The 17,033-nt window shown below is 41.4% G+C and overlaps 1 protein-coding gene across 3 annotated transcripts in view; it reads right to left on the reverse strand.

The window, feature by feature from the left end:
- The window catches only part of PARVA (parvin alpha), a 103,482-nt gene that overhangs the window by 48,912 nt on the left and 37,537 nt on the right, over positions 1-17,033 (reverse strand). Inside the window, exon 1 of one of the 3 annotated variants that reach the window (XM_045013479.1) lies at positions 2,031-2,373. The exons of the other annotated variants lie outside the window; for them this stretch is intronic. Coding sequence (XP_044869414.1) covers positions 2,031-2,058 — 28 coding nt within the window. The 5' untranslated portion in view covers positions 2,059-2,373. Of the gene's footprint in view, positions 1-2,030; positions 2,374-17,033 lie in introns of those variants that run through there. 3 annotated transcript variants of the gene reach the window in all.

The following is a 17,033-nucleotide window of genomic DNA, read 5'->3' on the forward strand; positions in this document are numbered from 1 at the left end:
ACAGCTGCAGCCCAGCTCAGCTGTGTGCTAAAGGCTGGCCCACGTGCTAGGATTCGCCAGGTTCCCGGCTGCCTGGCGCAGCACAGTCAGGGACCCGGAGTCTGGGGCAGCCGGCCCACCTGGCAGGGGCCAAGGGTCAGGGCAGCCAGGCACCCCGCAGGGGCGGAGGCCCGGGTCATGGCAGCTGGCCCTCTCCCAGGGTCTGGGGCTCCTAGCTGACCCCGCAGGGTATGAGGCAGCCACATGGTGGACAGCCAGCCGTCCTCGCATGGCATGGGTCCAGGTTGCCACTGCCCTGCCACCCAGCCCCTGCAGCCCAGGTAGCACACTGTGGACTACATAGGCGGCCCACAACGTGTAATAAGTTGAGAACCACTGCTCTGGGCCATTGTTACTCTTTTCAATCAGTAATAAGGTTTTTACTGAAAATTTGAAAACTGAAAATTTGAAAAGAAGATGTTCTCAGAAAACTTGGAGGCAGAGAAAGGTGCAAGTGGCATGGCTGGGAAACCAATACAAGAGTCCAAGACCCTGGCCTGGGGAAACTGAGTTACTCTTCAATTAATATTCTTCCCATTTTAACCTCTCATCATTCTTTACCAAAGTTAATTAATTTAGCTTCAACACCCCAGGGAAGTGGGAAATTATTACTATGCCCCTTTTACAGATGGGAGAAAGTGATGCACAAAGAGATTAAGAGAGACATTTTGAGTTGGGTCAAGACTCAGCCTCCCTGTCTGTGGAGATAATCTGTACCTGTAGAAGGGAAACTGGGCGTTTAAAAATCTATCCCTAGTGACTTGCCTGTAGTCACACAGGAATAACACCCAAACCTCGATTCCCATCCCAGTCCTATGCCATAATCACAAGACCATCCTACCTCCTACATCTTAGCTCTGGGAATTTTCATCATGCCCTATGAAACGCTCTTCATAAACCCTTCATAAATCCTCTTGTGCATTCCCAATCTGCAGTAATTTCTTTCTAAACCCAACCACCTGCTATAGCCTCCAGTTGCCTCTTCCCAGGGAAGTGGTGTACTGGTGTTATTTGTTTGAGTACAGTATTAGCATGTTGTTAAATTAGAAAACAAGTGGTACACAATATCAGCAACAGCATTATAGAAATAAACTGTATTGTGAACTGCACACACTGCACATACTTTGCTGTTGTTCTTTCCAACATACTGCCTGTTAAATGTACTTCACTCACACTCCTCAATATCCAGCTACTTTTTTCAACATCCAGAATATTAAGACTAATAGTAACTCTAGTGCAGATTCAAAGTTTTGCCACTTTGCATTGGGCACATGTTAAAATCTGAGTAAATAATCTTAAATGGATTTTCCCGTATAGCATTAACACAAATTCAAAGGTCTCCAAACATAATTTTTCAACTTGAAGATGTTAAAGCCATAAATATTGATTTAATTTCAATAGCAGCTTATTTAAACTGCTTTATGTACCAAAAGGGCTTGTGGATTGAAAACAACAATTACTTATAGCTATTCGTATTAAGAAATATTTAGTAAAGTGAAAATAATACAAAAAACTAAAGTACCCTCTTCCACACAACCCATCTGAAAATCCTCATATGAAACATGCTTTTGACTAAATTAAACAATTTATCCCCATGTAGAAATTCAGACTCTGAACTTTATTTCACATTGGTTCAGATATTACTAAGAGCCTGATCCTGCGCTCACTGAAGTTAATAGTAACACTTGCATTGACCTTCAGTGGGTCTAGAATCGTGCCCTAGTTAATATCTCATATTGTAGGAATATTTTAGACCCAGAACAACATTTGAAATGAACAAACTACAATATTGTCTTCCACTGTTAACTGGTGGGAGCTTCACAGTGCAAAGTCTGACCAAGGCAACAGGACACTAACCACCCGCCCTCAATTTTAAAATATTAGAAAACAAAAATTAACCCCCCTTACAAAAGTATAAGTGCAGAAAGTAATACTCAGACACCATAGAAATCAACATGAAACAAATTGAGGAATAGTGTCGGATCTCCTACCTTTAGGGCAAAGGGCTCCACAGCCCATTGTACATTGTCCAAGTCACCCTCATTTTATCTGCACAAGGAGAACTAGCTGTCTGTAAGGTACTTCAAGTCCCTTTCCTTGTAGGCCCCCTTTTCGTTGCTGGTCTGTGAAGCTGTATTCGTAGCTGTAGAGCTTGTTTTCCAACAGAAGGCTCCTGATACATCTCTCAGCTCAGTGCATCACTTCAGAACAAATGACTGACTGCCTATATAATTTAATATGATGCCACATGAGACTCATAGACCATCTGCAAAACAAACTAAATCTGCCTTTCGCAGCTTGGCAAGTTGTTGTCTGGAGAGCTAAGATGCAGCTTTGACTATATATTTTGTTACCTGTCATATGATCGAATGAAAGACTCGAATGGCGTCTGTAAGGCATGTAATTTCATGCAATCTCAGAGTCCAGTTCTAAGGCTTAATAACTGGTATTTTCCCCCATACAATTTTGGATAGAACCATAGTTATCCTAACATGATGGGGTAGAGCAGAATGGAGACATGGCAACAGGAAATGAAACACCTTGTTTTTTGCCTGCGTTGGTTTTGAAAAATCAGAGGTGCAGAATGATAAAAAAAACTAAAAATGGTTGAAGAGTGAAAATCAACATAAGCAGCCAAATCATTAAAATATATTTCCAGAATTGAGATGCAAGTGTAATATGGTACAAGGGAAGTTCAAACTCCACTCCTACCCACTGTGCCTCTTCTCCAGCTATAGGTCCTACTCCCACTGAAATAGATGGTAAAACTCCAACAGGAGGAGGATCAGGCCCTAAAATGGAAACAGTCACACACAGAAAGTTGGAGGGCAAGGCGTGAGTATGCATGAGACATCAACAGGACAGTAACACAACTGGGAAAGGAAAATATATAACCCTCTTCCCCTCTAGGGTGATTGTGGCTTAGTAGAGGACCAGATGAAATAATAATCAGTTTTGACTTGGTGTCAAAACTGAATTGCTATGAAGATATTAAAAAAGGAGCTGTAAAAGTTCCTGAACGCTTGTTTCCACTTGGAGCACAAGGAGGAAATGACACATGACTGGCTCCATTCTGAGCAGTAGAAAGTGGTTACCTTTCTAGTTTCCATTTAAACTTCATCAGAATTACCACTGCCAAAGTCATAAATGGACACTGCGGGGTGCTTCTTACTCAGGGTTATTCAGCTGCGCTACAAACCACCACTCACCCTTGGTCCTGGTTCTGAAGTGACCCATCATATTAAAAATATGATGTACTCTATAAGGTTCTTGAATTGCACCCATCATGGTGTAGCCATGGGGGAGCTTTAGGTGGGGAACTTAACTCACATATGTTCCTTAATGAAAACACTGTGGCTGATGGGCTGTTCACTGAGCTCCAGCCTCCCTCCTGGAAGTTCTGCTGCTGTGTAGCCCTCTACAATAATGAGGGCTATCCACCTGGCATACTGTATCAGCACCCACTTCCTCACAGAGCAGGAAGGTGGGAATGCTGCCATGTTGAGCAACACCAGTTAATTGTGGAAAAAATTGGATGAAATACCAAAAGTTTTCTCGGTCTTTCATCTTTAAAACACTGCTTGTACCTACTGTAGTTCCAGGAGGACCCTGTCTAATGTACCTGGGTGTAGTTACAGTGGGCAAGAATGAGAGCTTTGTAATAACCGAAGTGGGGTTGTTTTCTGAGAGGGATAACATTTGCAGGAGTCTATTTAGTTAGGAAGTTTAGAATTCATGGTCTGAAGCACATGCTTGGGGGTGGGGAGCAAAGTTTTGTAAGAACACCCTCCTGTCAATCCATTTTTGCTTCCCACAAACAACTTCAAATAGAATTTCACTTTTTACTTCCTGTAATCTAGAAGAAATTAATCATTTTATTAGTCTCAGATTCTGAAAATGTGCTTCCCCTTGCCCTAAGCAGAAATCACTGCAGAAAAGAACAGCATACTGTGAGATGCTTTGGGCCTAGGCTTCCCAAACTGTCATAAAGGGTTGATCTTCAGCCCCACAATTTTCAGCTTTATGAAAATAGGAAGTTTAGCAAAGGGAGGAGGGAAATCTTTTTCAAGTGGTTTTGGCCATCAATATAGGAAACAATTTAAAGTCAACGTGATACTGATAGCTTAATTTGTGAAAATGGATAAATACCATATCTGCCACATAGCACATTAACCCCTGTAACAAATAAATACAGAAATAGCACTGCAATGCTTGGTTAAAAGGTTTTGGTTCAGAGAGGAGGAAATTTAATTAAAGCATGTAATGTCAATTACTGTCATTTGTAATTGTATTATGCCTCCCTAGAAATAATGCAGACACAGAATTCTAAAGTTACCTGCATGTTTGATGTAAATGAGATAAAATTATCTAGGTCCTGAGAAAATCCAGATAGTAGTAGAAAAAATGCATGTTTGTCTAACCTCATTTGTCATAAAATTTAATGATTTATGGACCATCTTTAAATTGCTGATTATATGAGAAGTGATGTGCTTCCAGTTTAAACAGATAAGCCAACAAACCCAGCATTTGGCTTCAGAAATTTGTGTTTAAAAACATGATGTTATGCCAGGATATTTTAAAAATACTAAGCCAAATTCTGTTACATCAATTTGCACAAGTAAATAATTTGGCCTTCTGTTTATATTAATAAAATCTATCAAAAAATTACAGGGCCTGATCCTGGATGCTGTTCTTTCTTCTGTGCTCTACCCTGTACAAAATGGACTGTGAGCTAGTTGTGTGCAGGGAAATCCCCCGGTAACAAAGCCAGAGTAGTCAGCTCTGCATCACCACCTCTCCCTGCACACTACGCATAAGAGGAATCAGTATCTAGTCCAGGGATGGCCAACCTGTGGCTTTGGAGCCACATGTGGCTCCTTATATAGGCACCAACTCCCAGGCTGGAGCTACAGGCTCCAACTTTCCAATGTGCCGGGGGGTGCTCATTGCTCAACCCCTGGCTCTGTCACAGGCCCTGCCCCCACCTCCACCCCTTCCCACCCCCTCCTCTGAGCCTCCAGTGCCCTTGCTCCTCCCCCCAGAGCCTCCTGAACGCCATGAAGCAGCTGATCAGGAGGTGTGGGGAGGGAGGGGGAGGTGCTGATCAGTGGGGCTGCCGGTGGGTGGGAGGTGCTGGGAGTGGGGAGGGAGGGGAAGATGGTGAGGGGACTGCTGATGTATTACTGTGGCTCTTTGGCAATGTACACTGGTAAATTCTGGCTCCTTCTCAGACTCAGGTTGGCCACCCTGGATCTATACCTAGCTGTTATACAGCACTTTTTCATCCATAGATCTCAAAGAAAGTCAAAGTACCATTACTGCCATTTTACAGATGGGGAAACTGAAACACAGAGTGGTGAAAGGACTTGCCCAAGGCCACCCAAAACACCACTGGTACAGGCAGGAACTGAACCCCAGTCCATTGCCCTCTCCACTAGGCCACACTATCTGTCTCACTAGTTCGTGGAAGTTACTGCAAGTGAACGTTAAAAAGCTTTGAGGTTTCTCTAATTTTTATTAGGAGCCCTGCAACTTGCCATCAGGACTGAAGGGTGAAAAACTGATGGAAAGTCCCCCATACTCTACCACTCCCAGGCATCCCTACTGCTGCTCCCTGGAGAACGATACTTTCCTTAGCACTATACTATTGTGAAGTGTGGTATTTAAAACACAACAGAATAACATAAGAGAAGCTGCTGTTGTTTTTAAACTAAAAGCCGGTCAGGCTATTTCTTATAGTCTCTAAGTCCCACACCTGTATTGTGTCTGTCAAACTCCCCTTTGGGCATTTTAAGCATGCGTAAATCACAAAAAGATGCAGATTCACTTAAAAATATCTGAATCTAATCTACTTGAATGGAAAAAGACAGGAATCTTGTCAAAGGGGAAAAAAGAACACCTACTGTATAACTAAGGAGAAGCAAGAGGCTAAAATGACCCTTTCATAAAGAAAGCTGCCTCAGTGGTCTCATAGACCCTGCTCTGCTGACAGTACAGTGTTGTGCCCTCTAGCACCAGGGCTGCCCGGGGGTGGGCAAGTGGGGTAATTTACTCCAGGCCCCGAGCCCCACAGGGGCCCCCACGAGAGTTTTTCTGGGCCCCTGGAGTGGGCTCCTTCACTCGCTCCGGGGGCCCCAGAAAAATCTCGCGGGGCCCGGGCCCCCGGAGCTTCTTCCACTCCGGGTCTTTGGCGGTGGGGGGTCCTTCGGGTGGAAGGACACCCCCCCCGCCGCCGAATTACCGCCGAAGCGGGACCCGCCTGCCAAAGTGCCGGGTCTTCTCCGGTAATTCAGCGGCAGGGCCCCCCCCCCACGGGTCTTCGGGGCACTTCGGCAGTGGGTCCCGGAGCGGAAGGACCCCCCCCACCGCCGAATTACCGCCAAAGCGGGGGCCTCCCTGCCGCCGAAGACCTCAGGCCCCCTGAATCCTCTGGGCAGCCCTGTCTAGCACCACACCCTGGAACATCTCTTCTTGCTGCTAACATATCCCCTCTCCCAGGGAGGGTGGGGGAGCAGATGGTGTAAAACCTGCCATGGTGGTTTTATGAGTTCCAGTAGGGTTGGTTTAAAGTCATTTTGCACCATTCTAGCAGCCAGTGCAAAGGGCCCTTACGCATGGTCAAGAATCTGGCCTAGAAAACACGACGCGCTAGACATTCAAAATTCTCTTTGCAATAGCTAGGAGTGAAAGTAGAGGGAAGCATTTTCAAAAGCTCTCAACAAAACTCAGATTTCAATGGGAGAAAAATCAGGCCAACACTGAGGGCTTTGGAAAAAACCATTTTCACCGGGAATCTTAAGAGGGAGTAAAATCCACGCATGAATTGTGCTGAAACAGATTAGCATTTTGCAAAATGGAGTGGACAGTTGTATTTTTAGAAGTGCAAATATAACAAATCTTCAAAGAAAATATAGGGAAAATGGCAAGTGTTACATTGGCAAGTAACATTCAAGCTCAGCAATTCTAGAGGACTGAAGCCCAGGACAGCAAACATTAAGAACAACAGATTGGCAATACTAGGTCAGACCAGCATCCATAGGTAATAAGGTAATAATTGGAGATATACCAATCTCCTAGAACTGGAAGGGACCTTGAAAGGTCATTGAGTCCAGCCCCCTGCCTTCACTAGCAGGACCAATTTTTGCCCTAGATTCCTAAGTGGTCTCCTCAAGGATTGAACTCACAACCCTGGGTTTAGCAGGCCAATGCTCAAACCACTGAGCTATCCCTCCCCCCAATCTAGCCTAGTATCCTGTCTTCCAACAGTGGCTGATGCCAGATACTTCAGAGGGAATAAAAAAAACACGGCAATTTATAGAGTAATCCATCCCCTATCATCCAGTCCTGGTTTCTGGCAGTCAAAGGTGAAAGGACAATGGGTTGCGTCCCTGATCATCTAGACTATTAGCCATTGATGGACCTATCCTCCGTGAACTTACCTAATTATTTTTTAACCAAGTTATACTTTTGGCCTTCTCAACATCCCCTGCCAACAAGTTCCACAGGATGACTGCACACTCTTGCTGGAGTAATTTCTTGTGTGTTTTTTTTATTTTAAACATCTGCTGCCTATTCATTTCATTGGGTGACCCCCTTTATTCTCGTGTTATGTGAAGGAGTAAATAACACTTCCTTATTCACTTTCCCCACATCAGTCACGGTTTTATAGACCTTTATCATATCCCCCCTTATTCATCTCTTTTCTAAGATGAATAGTCCCAGTCTTTTTAATCTCTCCTCATATGGAAGCTGTTCCATACCCCTATTCATTTTTGTTGCTCTTCTCTGTATGTTTTTCCAATTCTATTTTTTTTAAGAGATGGGGCAATCAGAACTTCATGCAGTATTCAAGATGTGGCATACCATGGATTTATATAGTGGCATTACGATATTTTGTGATTTATTATCTATCCCTTTCTTAATGGTTCCTAACATTCTGTTAGCTTTTTTGACTGCTGCTGCACAATGAGCAGATGTTTTCAGAGAACTATCCGCAATGACTCCTAGATCTCTTTTTTGAAGGGTAAAAGGTGATTTCGTATGTGTAGTTGGGATTATGTTTTCCACTTTATATTTATCAACATTGAAGTTCATCTGCCATTTTGTTGTCCAGTCACACAGTGAGCTTCCTTTGTAACACTTCGCAGTCAGCTTTGGACTTAATTATCTTGACTAATTTTGTATGATCTGCAAACTTAGCCCTATGAAAACTGACCAATTATTCCTACCCTTTGTTTCCTATCTTGTAACCAGTTACTGATCCATGACAGTACCTTCCATCTTATCCTATGATTGCTTACTCTGCTTAAGAGCCTTTGGTGAGAGACCTTGTCAAAGGCTTTTTGAAAAAGTCCAATTACACTATATCCACTGGATCACTCTTATCTACGTTTGTTGATCCTCTCAAAGAATTCTAATAGTTTGGTGTGGCATGATTTCCCTTTACAAAAGCTGTGTTGACTCTTCCCCAACATAGCCCGTTCACCTATGTGTCTGATAATTCTGTTCTTTACTGTAGTTTCAACCAATTTGCTTGGTACTGAAGTTAGAGTTACCAGCCAGTAGCTGCCAGGATCATCTCTGGAGCCTTTTTAAAAAACTGGCATTACGTTAGCTATTCACCACCCATCTGGTACAGAGGCTGATTTAAGGAACAGGTTACATACCAAAGTTAGTAGTTCTCATATTTGAGTTCTTTCATATTTCATATATTCTTTATATTCTTAGAACTCTTGGGTGAATACCATCTGATTCTGGTGACTTTTTATTGTTTAATTTATCATTATATTGTCTACTGAAATAAACTACCACTAATACTACATGATTCACTCATATCAAAAATGACTTCAGATTAAGAGACAGACTCTCCGTGGGTTGGACAGACCCACAGCTATGCAATTGTTATTTGTTGTGCCTCTTGCAAAGGTCCAAGTGTGAATAAATATATGACAAGACCACCAACTTTCATCTTGCAAGCAGCTTGAGGAGTCTAAACACACAGGATGAAAGAATCACATTTGTTATTATATTTATATTCATGTCTTCAGGTGCCTTACATCCATAAAGATACTCCCGGGCCTTACCAAAAAATCTGCTCATAAGCTCTTCAACTTGAAATGCTCAACAACATAACTCCCCTCTCCAATCCAGTATCTCCCATTGCCTGCTATTAAATCAGGCCATATGCTGGTCTAAAGCTTGACTAACCAGATATACTTATATTGAGTAATGAAGTAGTTTAGAATTATCACTGTTTCATAGGTAAGGAAACTGAGGCTCAAAGGGCTTGAGTCTGACCTTACTAATGCCAGTGGAAATGGAGAGAAACTACACTGAAGTCAACAGAGTTCTAATGGTGTAAAACTAATATGGAGATCAGAATCAGTCGTAAAGAGATCAACTGCCAGATACTGCCACCCTTACTCATATAAGCTGCATCTTCCTCAAGTGTTACAGTTCCTATTGATTTCAGTGGGGCCACTTGCGAAGGAAGGTACTATTCAGTGAGAGTATGTCTAGCAGAATCTGGCACTAGGGAATTTGCTCAGTGTTAGAGATTAAGATCTCACGTCCACAGGTGAAAAACTGCAGTGTAATTACTCCTGATTTACACCGGGGTGAGTAAGGTCATAATCAGGCTCAAGGTCTGTGTGACACAGCCAAGAATAGAGCTTAAGCTTCTTGACCCTCAGACTTGTACCTGAACAAGACCATCTTTCCTTTCTTGTTACTTTCTCTCTGCCTTCCCTTTGTCTCTTTGTCACTTAACTTGGACTCCAATTTCCTTCATCTCAGGATCCTATCTGCGAAACTGCATTACATACTCCACTTCTTTTTTTGTTCGCTCTAGAATATTACCTAGCTGGCAATAAGTTTCCTGTGAGAGACTACTTTCCTGTCACACAGTAAGCAATTTACTCACAACCACTGTTCCCATACAGTTATGCACCTAGACAGTAAATTGGTTAGCAGTTGCATATGTCAGAGTTGCTACAGTTTTCTGGAAAATTGTATTACTTTGGTTAAATAAAAAAGCTAACAGCAGCAGGAAAAAAAATCATAAAAATGTAGCCAAATTTGTTTCATCCTGCTTGCATCAGCAAATTTGGTCAATGACCTCTCTATATGAGTCATGCAAGAGCTTTAAAACTTACAGTGATTTATATATTCAGGATAGGAAGTTCAAGGCTTACATTTTTATTCCCTAACCATACATTATTTCTCTCTACACACAATTTCTTGATAATTACCTCTGCCCTGAAATATATAGGCATAATTTTTTCTGCTTCATGATGCATATTAACCAAAACCACTCATCTCAATAACAGTCTCTATGTTTTTGGCTGATGGCAGCAGATGTGTAGGTTATTCCTGGAACCCTAGCTGGTGGATGCTTTCATTACAGTCTTAGTCATGGAAACAGGCTTCTACCAATAGTGGCATAGTTTGTGAAAAGGTAATTCTGAAAGGGAAAAAAAAATCTTTTCATTTTTACAGGGTACCAAAAATAAAAAAGTATCTCTTTCCTCTATTCTACAATATTTTAAAAATAAAACAATACTACCACATAGCTCTTATCGTCAGCTGATCTCAAGGCACCGTACAAAGGAAGGTAAGTATTATTATCCCTCTTTTACAGAAAGGAAAACTGACTAAGCAGTGAAGTGCCTTGCCCAAGAACACCCAGCAGGCGAGGGGCAGAGATAGAAATAGAACCCAGGTCTTCTTGAGTCCCAGTTCAGTGCGTTAGCCATAAGGTCACAGTGCCTCTCCAGAAGGGCTTGCATTCCCAAGCTTAAATTTAGAGTCGCAGAACTTTTGAAGAAGAAAAACCACCAGAATACAAGATAGAAACTAGTAAAACAAACAAGATAGAAACTACGAGTCATGTGCAGAGAGAATATTTTGTTACCAGTTTGAGTAAAAACAAACACAAGTGGCTTTTTAGATTATGTGGTAAATATATATAATGCTGCTTTCCTTTCTACCAGACCTAGTGGTTAACTCTCACTAAGGCAACTCTGAATCAAGGATTACCTTGACTTTTGGAGAGTTATATAGATGCTTAATGGAGCCAGTTTGGCTGTTTTCATAAGTTTATCATGCTTTTTAACTGATGCCGTGTACATTTGGGATTGGGGAAATAGAAGGATGACTCTATGATACACAGTATAAAACTTATACGTGTCCTAAGTATTTGAATACTGAACTCGAACCCCAAAAAGTTTTATGCCAGGGTTCAGAGCACAGAGCCCTTTTAAAGTTCAATAGGTACATTTAGTTTATTGAAAAAGTGAATGATTCAGTTCTGGAACCTCAAAGGCCCTATAAAAGCCCAAAAGAACATGTTTTGTAGAGAGCTGAGCTAAGAAAGTCGTGTTTTTTATAAACCTTATAAGCTGGGGTTTGATTTTGTAAAACCAGAGGCAGATTCAGATCTATTCCCATTTGGTCTGAACGACCATGTTTAGGGAGGAGGAGGTGAGAAATTTAAAAAAAGTATGACGCTTTGACCTATCACCCATAAAAAGCAAAGCAGATATTCTTTGTTTTGGAAAGTCTCATTCATAGGTTTTGCCAGACCTGGTATGGGTCAGCTCCTGAGTTCTATTTTATTTAAACCATCAAAGTCTAGTATAAGGGTGTGGAGAAATGTTACCAGTTTGGGCCCATCTCTAGTTTTAACATCGTTCCCTTTCCTTTGTGGACTAGGCATGAGGGAAGCAGGATGCCAGAGAATAAGGGAAAAAATTAAGCAATTCCCTTTACTATGACTCTGCTGTGCAGGTTATCATCTTTCTACCCCTCTAATTGAACAATTCTCTAGCAACAAAGTAAGTAATTACTGTGTTGATCTTCAGTGGTAACTGACTAAACCAGTGGTTCTCAAAATTTTGTACTGGTGACCCCTTTCACATAGCAAGCCTCTGAGTGCGACCCCCCCCTTATAAATTAAAAACACTTTTTAATATATTTAACACCATTATAAATGCTGGAGGCAAAGCAGGGTTTGGGGTGGAGGCTAACAGCTCGCGACCCCCCATGTAAAAACCTCGTGACCCCCTGAGGGGTCCCGACCCCCAGTTTGAGAACCCCTGGACTAAGCCATCATACTGAGGGTATATCTTTCCCTTTTCCTTTCTGCCAGTCCTAGTATATTAAAATCCTTTCTATTGAGCTGTGTGATGATACTTATTGTGAACCCACCAGATGCTAGTGTCTACATGGCCTAGAAGCTAACACGCCTTCAGCACTTGCCCCTGAGCTTGTGGTATACCTGGCATGCTACCAAATATCTGAGAAAGTTTGATGTACTATAGCAATGGCCCCATAAAGCAGCACTAACTACAGTAATTCTCTGTTCATCCTTTCACCTATCAGCTCTAGATAACGAAGGTGATTTATTTTCTTAGGTCTGTAGTCCACTAAAACTTTCCTGCACCCAATGGACCAGCAGGAGACTCCTATGGGCTGGGTGTAACAGAAAATGTCTCTCCTGCTGCCATTCTTCTGGAGCTACATGATTTTTTAAAAAAAATCAATTACCTACCAGGCATCCAGATTAAACTACAGGAACTTTGTGCCAACCCTTGCAAAACTCTGCTTTAAAATTCACTACACTTCCACGTCTAAGAAATTAAAACCAGAACACCCAGAACCCTGGAGTGATTCCAATCTTTTCTGACAACACTAGTTTGAACAAGTTAAAAAGCGGGAGAAAGATATCAGCCTTGCACAACTGTCATGAAAAATACCAGTCCAAGCACAAAATCCAGTTGTCTGTACTTTTCTCTGGTAATTATGACAATATGGTCAGATCTGGGGGTTTGTTTTGAAACCATCACTGCTTATCAGATTTTACCATGTACTATTGCAAAATGTTGCATACATATTAATTAGCTGATTTTAGTTTTTTTAATGGCCAGCTGTCCAAACTCAACCAGGGATCACTAAAGCTAGCTGTTTTCATGCTGGCTGGTCCATCTTTAGCAGTAATAAAGAATCTGCCAGCCATATCCTGCCCTCAATTTCACTTCAGCAATCCTATTGGTTTCAAAAGGGTTCCACAGATAACAGAGGGTAGAATTTTGCCCTGCAGTATTAATTTAGTAAAGAAGTCTGTTGATGATATATTAGCCAGAATTGCATCAAGCTCCTTCTCCCAGAGCTGCAGTGCTAGCAGAAGTAAAACATCATTTTTGTCACTGAAGTAAGCAGATATGATTCTGGGAGCAGCAGATCTGTTGTGTATGAAAACACCACTTTTACAAGTTTCAGAGTAGCAGCTGGGCCACTTTTCAGAGTAGAACTACAATCTAAGCCTCCCAATATCACTTTGAGGTCTGGATTTGTCACAACCCCCATTTTACAGATGAGGAAAACAGACAAAGAGAGGATTTTCCCAGTACCACACATCAAAGCGAAGATTAGAATTTAGGAGTTCCTGGTTCCCAGACCCATGCTTTAGTCCACTAAACCATGCTGCCATTCAAGTCTAAAACTTATTTTTACTTGTGATCTACATGAATTTAATCCAAATATTAGAGATGGGCATACTAACTCTCTATAGTGCACAATTTAGCCCCATTTTAAATATGTATTTATTGCTGTATTTTCTATCTGAAAAGTAAAAACCTATTTTCTTCTCCACAGGGAAAATTGCTAACTCTTTTGTTTTTATGTTAGTAACTTACAGTGCATAGTTTTGAGCTTAATCTCAAACTTCCTGAGATTCCTTCAGTGTAATGGATATTTCTCCTGCAGAACAATTTTAAATTACAATTTGTATTAATTATGTATGTGTCCATTTCACAGTGTTAGAGCTATGGGGCCAAGTTCCACGCTCGGCTACTCCACGCATCTGGAAGTCATTGAAGTTTCACTCATGTAACAAAGGCTCACTGTGTTCTCAGAATGAAGATCAAAAGCACTGACTGAGATAGGAAACACTTCTAAGATCTTTTATTTAAGTCTAGGTGTAATAAAGGAGAGTGTTGCTGTCAACAAGGTCAAAGAAAGCTGCCATCTTGTTTTCAACCATAGGCTAAAGGGATACAAGCCAAGACATTTAATTTATAAAAACAAATTGGAGTTTTTCAGTTTCTGGGCCTACAAGTGATGAATGGGTTTATTGCCCTCTCTGCTCCCAGGGGGGAATGCAGCAAGAAGGGCTGCACTCTGTTGCAGTAGCACCTGCATGCAAATGCAGTGGTGTCAGCTTTAGAGCTCCGACGGGAACCACTTGCCAGAAGTAAATGCCGTTTGACAGCAGCTCCTAATAAGAGGAAGGAAATGAGGGAGAGGGAGAAAAGTGATAGGAAATAAAAGGACTTTATAAAACAGGGTTTATTGCTTTCATTTGTGGCGATTTTCCTTTGTTCTGTTTAAGCACTGTACCTTCCAATTCCAAATACAGCACAAAAGAGATACTTGTCTAAGAAAAGTTTATTTCTATCTGGGATTGCCTTTCAAGACACGGCACAAACTCAGTAATATATTATTAGAAGTAACAATGGACTAGCTCTAATTAACTTGGCACAGCCTTTGCTTATGATACCAATCAAATCAATATTAAGGGGGAGTGCACACTCTCTCATTACAGCACAAAATGGGTGCCAATCTCTTCAGAAAGATTTTTTGGTCAGAAACTGTGTTTGAGGTCAGTGTATTTGGCTTCTCCTCCTCCCTTTTCAAACAGGATGGAAAAATGTGCTATTTAGTACCTGGATAAAATATACATTCAGGCTGCCTACATTGTATGACTGAAACTAATCCAATATGAAGAAGTCTCAGTTTAAAAAAAAATAAAGATTTTAGTAGCTCACAGAGCTCAAATTAAATACTTAAATAGGTAACACTAGATATTTTTCATGCTGCCTCACATTTCTCTATTTATTTTTATCTGCAGGATCAGGCGTGTTAGAGAGGGAGGCCTGGTAAGAATTGCCTCAGCCATCATTCTTGGTTACTTACATCTGTGGTCAATTTTCCACACTTTCTTCCATAAAAGGTAAACGAGGCACTGTACTTGCAACAAGATAATCTAAACAATATGAACAATGTTACTGTTAAAGACCATCTGGTTCATCAAGCACAGCTCCAGACTGTTAACTCCTTGAGTAAAATGGGGAATCATGTAGCATGCATTTGTCTATACACAATTCATTTTTAAACTGATAAATGTTAGAGCTCCTGAGACACAACAGATTTAGTGTGCAGGGAAATTCAGTCTCTCTTTTTATACTCCATAGATCTTTCATATGCTGTAATCCGGGCTAGTGAGCAACATTTATATGTAACATTTTCTACAAAAAGTCTCTAGGCTCTTCTGTAAGCTTCTATCAATCAGTTCTACATTTGGTTTTTGGGGGTGGTTTTTTTTTTTGGTCTCATAATCCTCTTGAAAACTAAGGACCTGGCCCTAAAAAGGTTTAAGCACACAGCTTTTACCCATGTGAGTAAAATTATATGCTTCAGTCTATAAAGAAACAGGCCTTAAAAAACTAAATGATTTAAAAAAAATAAAAGTAATAAGTCAAAGTCGGGTCAGAAGAAAGTAAAAAAAAAGTAACATAAATCCCAGACCAGTCTTTTGCTGTGGTATCTACAATTCCATACCTTTTCAAAATCCATCAGCCCTTTATTCTTTTGGCATTAAATGGATGTGCACGTCAACAAGAAAAGCGCCCCACAGGAAAAGGAGCAAAGCAAGAATTAAAATGACTTGGGAAAACAGAATGGAGGAAGAAGGTAACAAAGGGGGAGAGAGAGATAGAACTTTAAATATTCAAGAGGCAGTGTAATCTAGCATACTGAACACAGGACTGAGGGTATGCCTACATTGCAACTGTGATTACACTACATCAGGGGTAGGCAACCTATGGCATGCATGCCAAAGGCGGCACACGAGCTGATTTTCAGTGGCACTCACACTACCTGGGTCCTGGCCACTGGTCCGGGGGTTCTGCATTTTAATTTAATTTTAAATGAAGCTTCTTAAACATTTTTAAAAACCTTATTTACTTTACATACAACAATAGTTTAGTTTATAATATAGACTTATAGAATGAGACCTTCTAAAAACGTTAAAATGTATTACCGGCACGCAAAAACCTTAAATTAGAGTGAATAAATGAAGACTCGGCACACCACTTCTGAAAGGTTGCCAGCCCCTGCACTACATGTAGGAATGCCCTTAGCTAGCATTGATCAAGCTAGTTCTCTAAAAATTGCTATAGAGGCATGGGCAGCAGTACTGGCTAGCAGTCTGAGTACAAGCCTGCCTGGGACCCTGGGTATGTACTTGAGCAGCTAGCCTATGCCACTGCCTGTGCTGCTATAGCTTCGCAGCTATTTTTAGCAAGCTAGCTTGATCAATGCTAGCTCAGGTGTGCCAACATGCTGCAATCACACCTACCCTGTAGAGACATACTCGGTGCTAGAAACACCTGAGTTCTAGGGCTGGCTCTTTCATAGACTTAAGCGGTGTCACAATAAACAGGTCATTGTGTTTCAGCTTCCCCATATGTAAAAAGGCAATAATACTTATACACATCACAAAGGTATTGACAAAAATAAGTAAAAGTCTGTAAAGTACTTTGAAGATGTAAGACCCAAGGCTATGCTAGCCAACATTGACTTCAGTGGAAGTCTACTGAACATTAGCTTCAGAGTAGAACAGGCACAACCCAGAGTCATGTGAGAGTTAAAAGGTATTATATATGGCCAGTTTTCATGTATTAAATGTGCCCATTTGCCTTCTGCAAACAACACAACAGATGCTGTGTGTGTTACATCAAAGCCAAAAGACACTTTTGTATACCGACACTCACCAGTACGGAGTGGCTTCTTTTCACAAGGCATAATTTACAGTAACTGTGCATGGAGTGGGTTAAATATTGGTCTCCGTTACAGCTGTGCAATCCCATGTTGCCTGACTGTAACTGGGAACTGGATTTGGCTCCATAGGTTCCTCTCTCTCCCTCCCCCGCTCA

The sequence above is a fragment of the Mauremys mutica genome, chromosome 4, assembly GCF_020497125.1.
Source record: "Mauremys mutica isolate MM-2020 ecotype Southern chromosome 4, ASM2049712v1, whole genome shotgun sequence".
Lineage (NCBI taxonomy): Eukaryota > Metazoa > Chordata > Testudines > Geoemydidae > Mauremys > Mauremys mutica.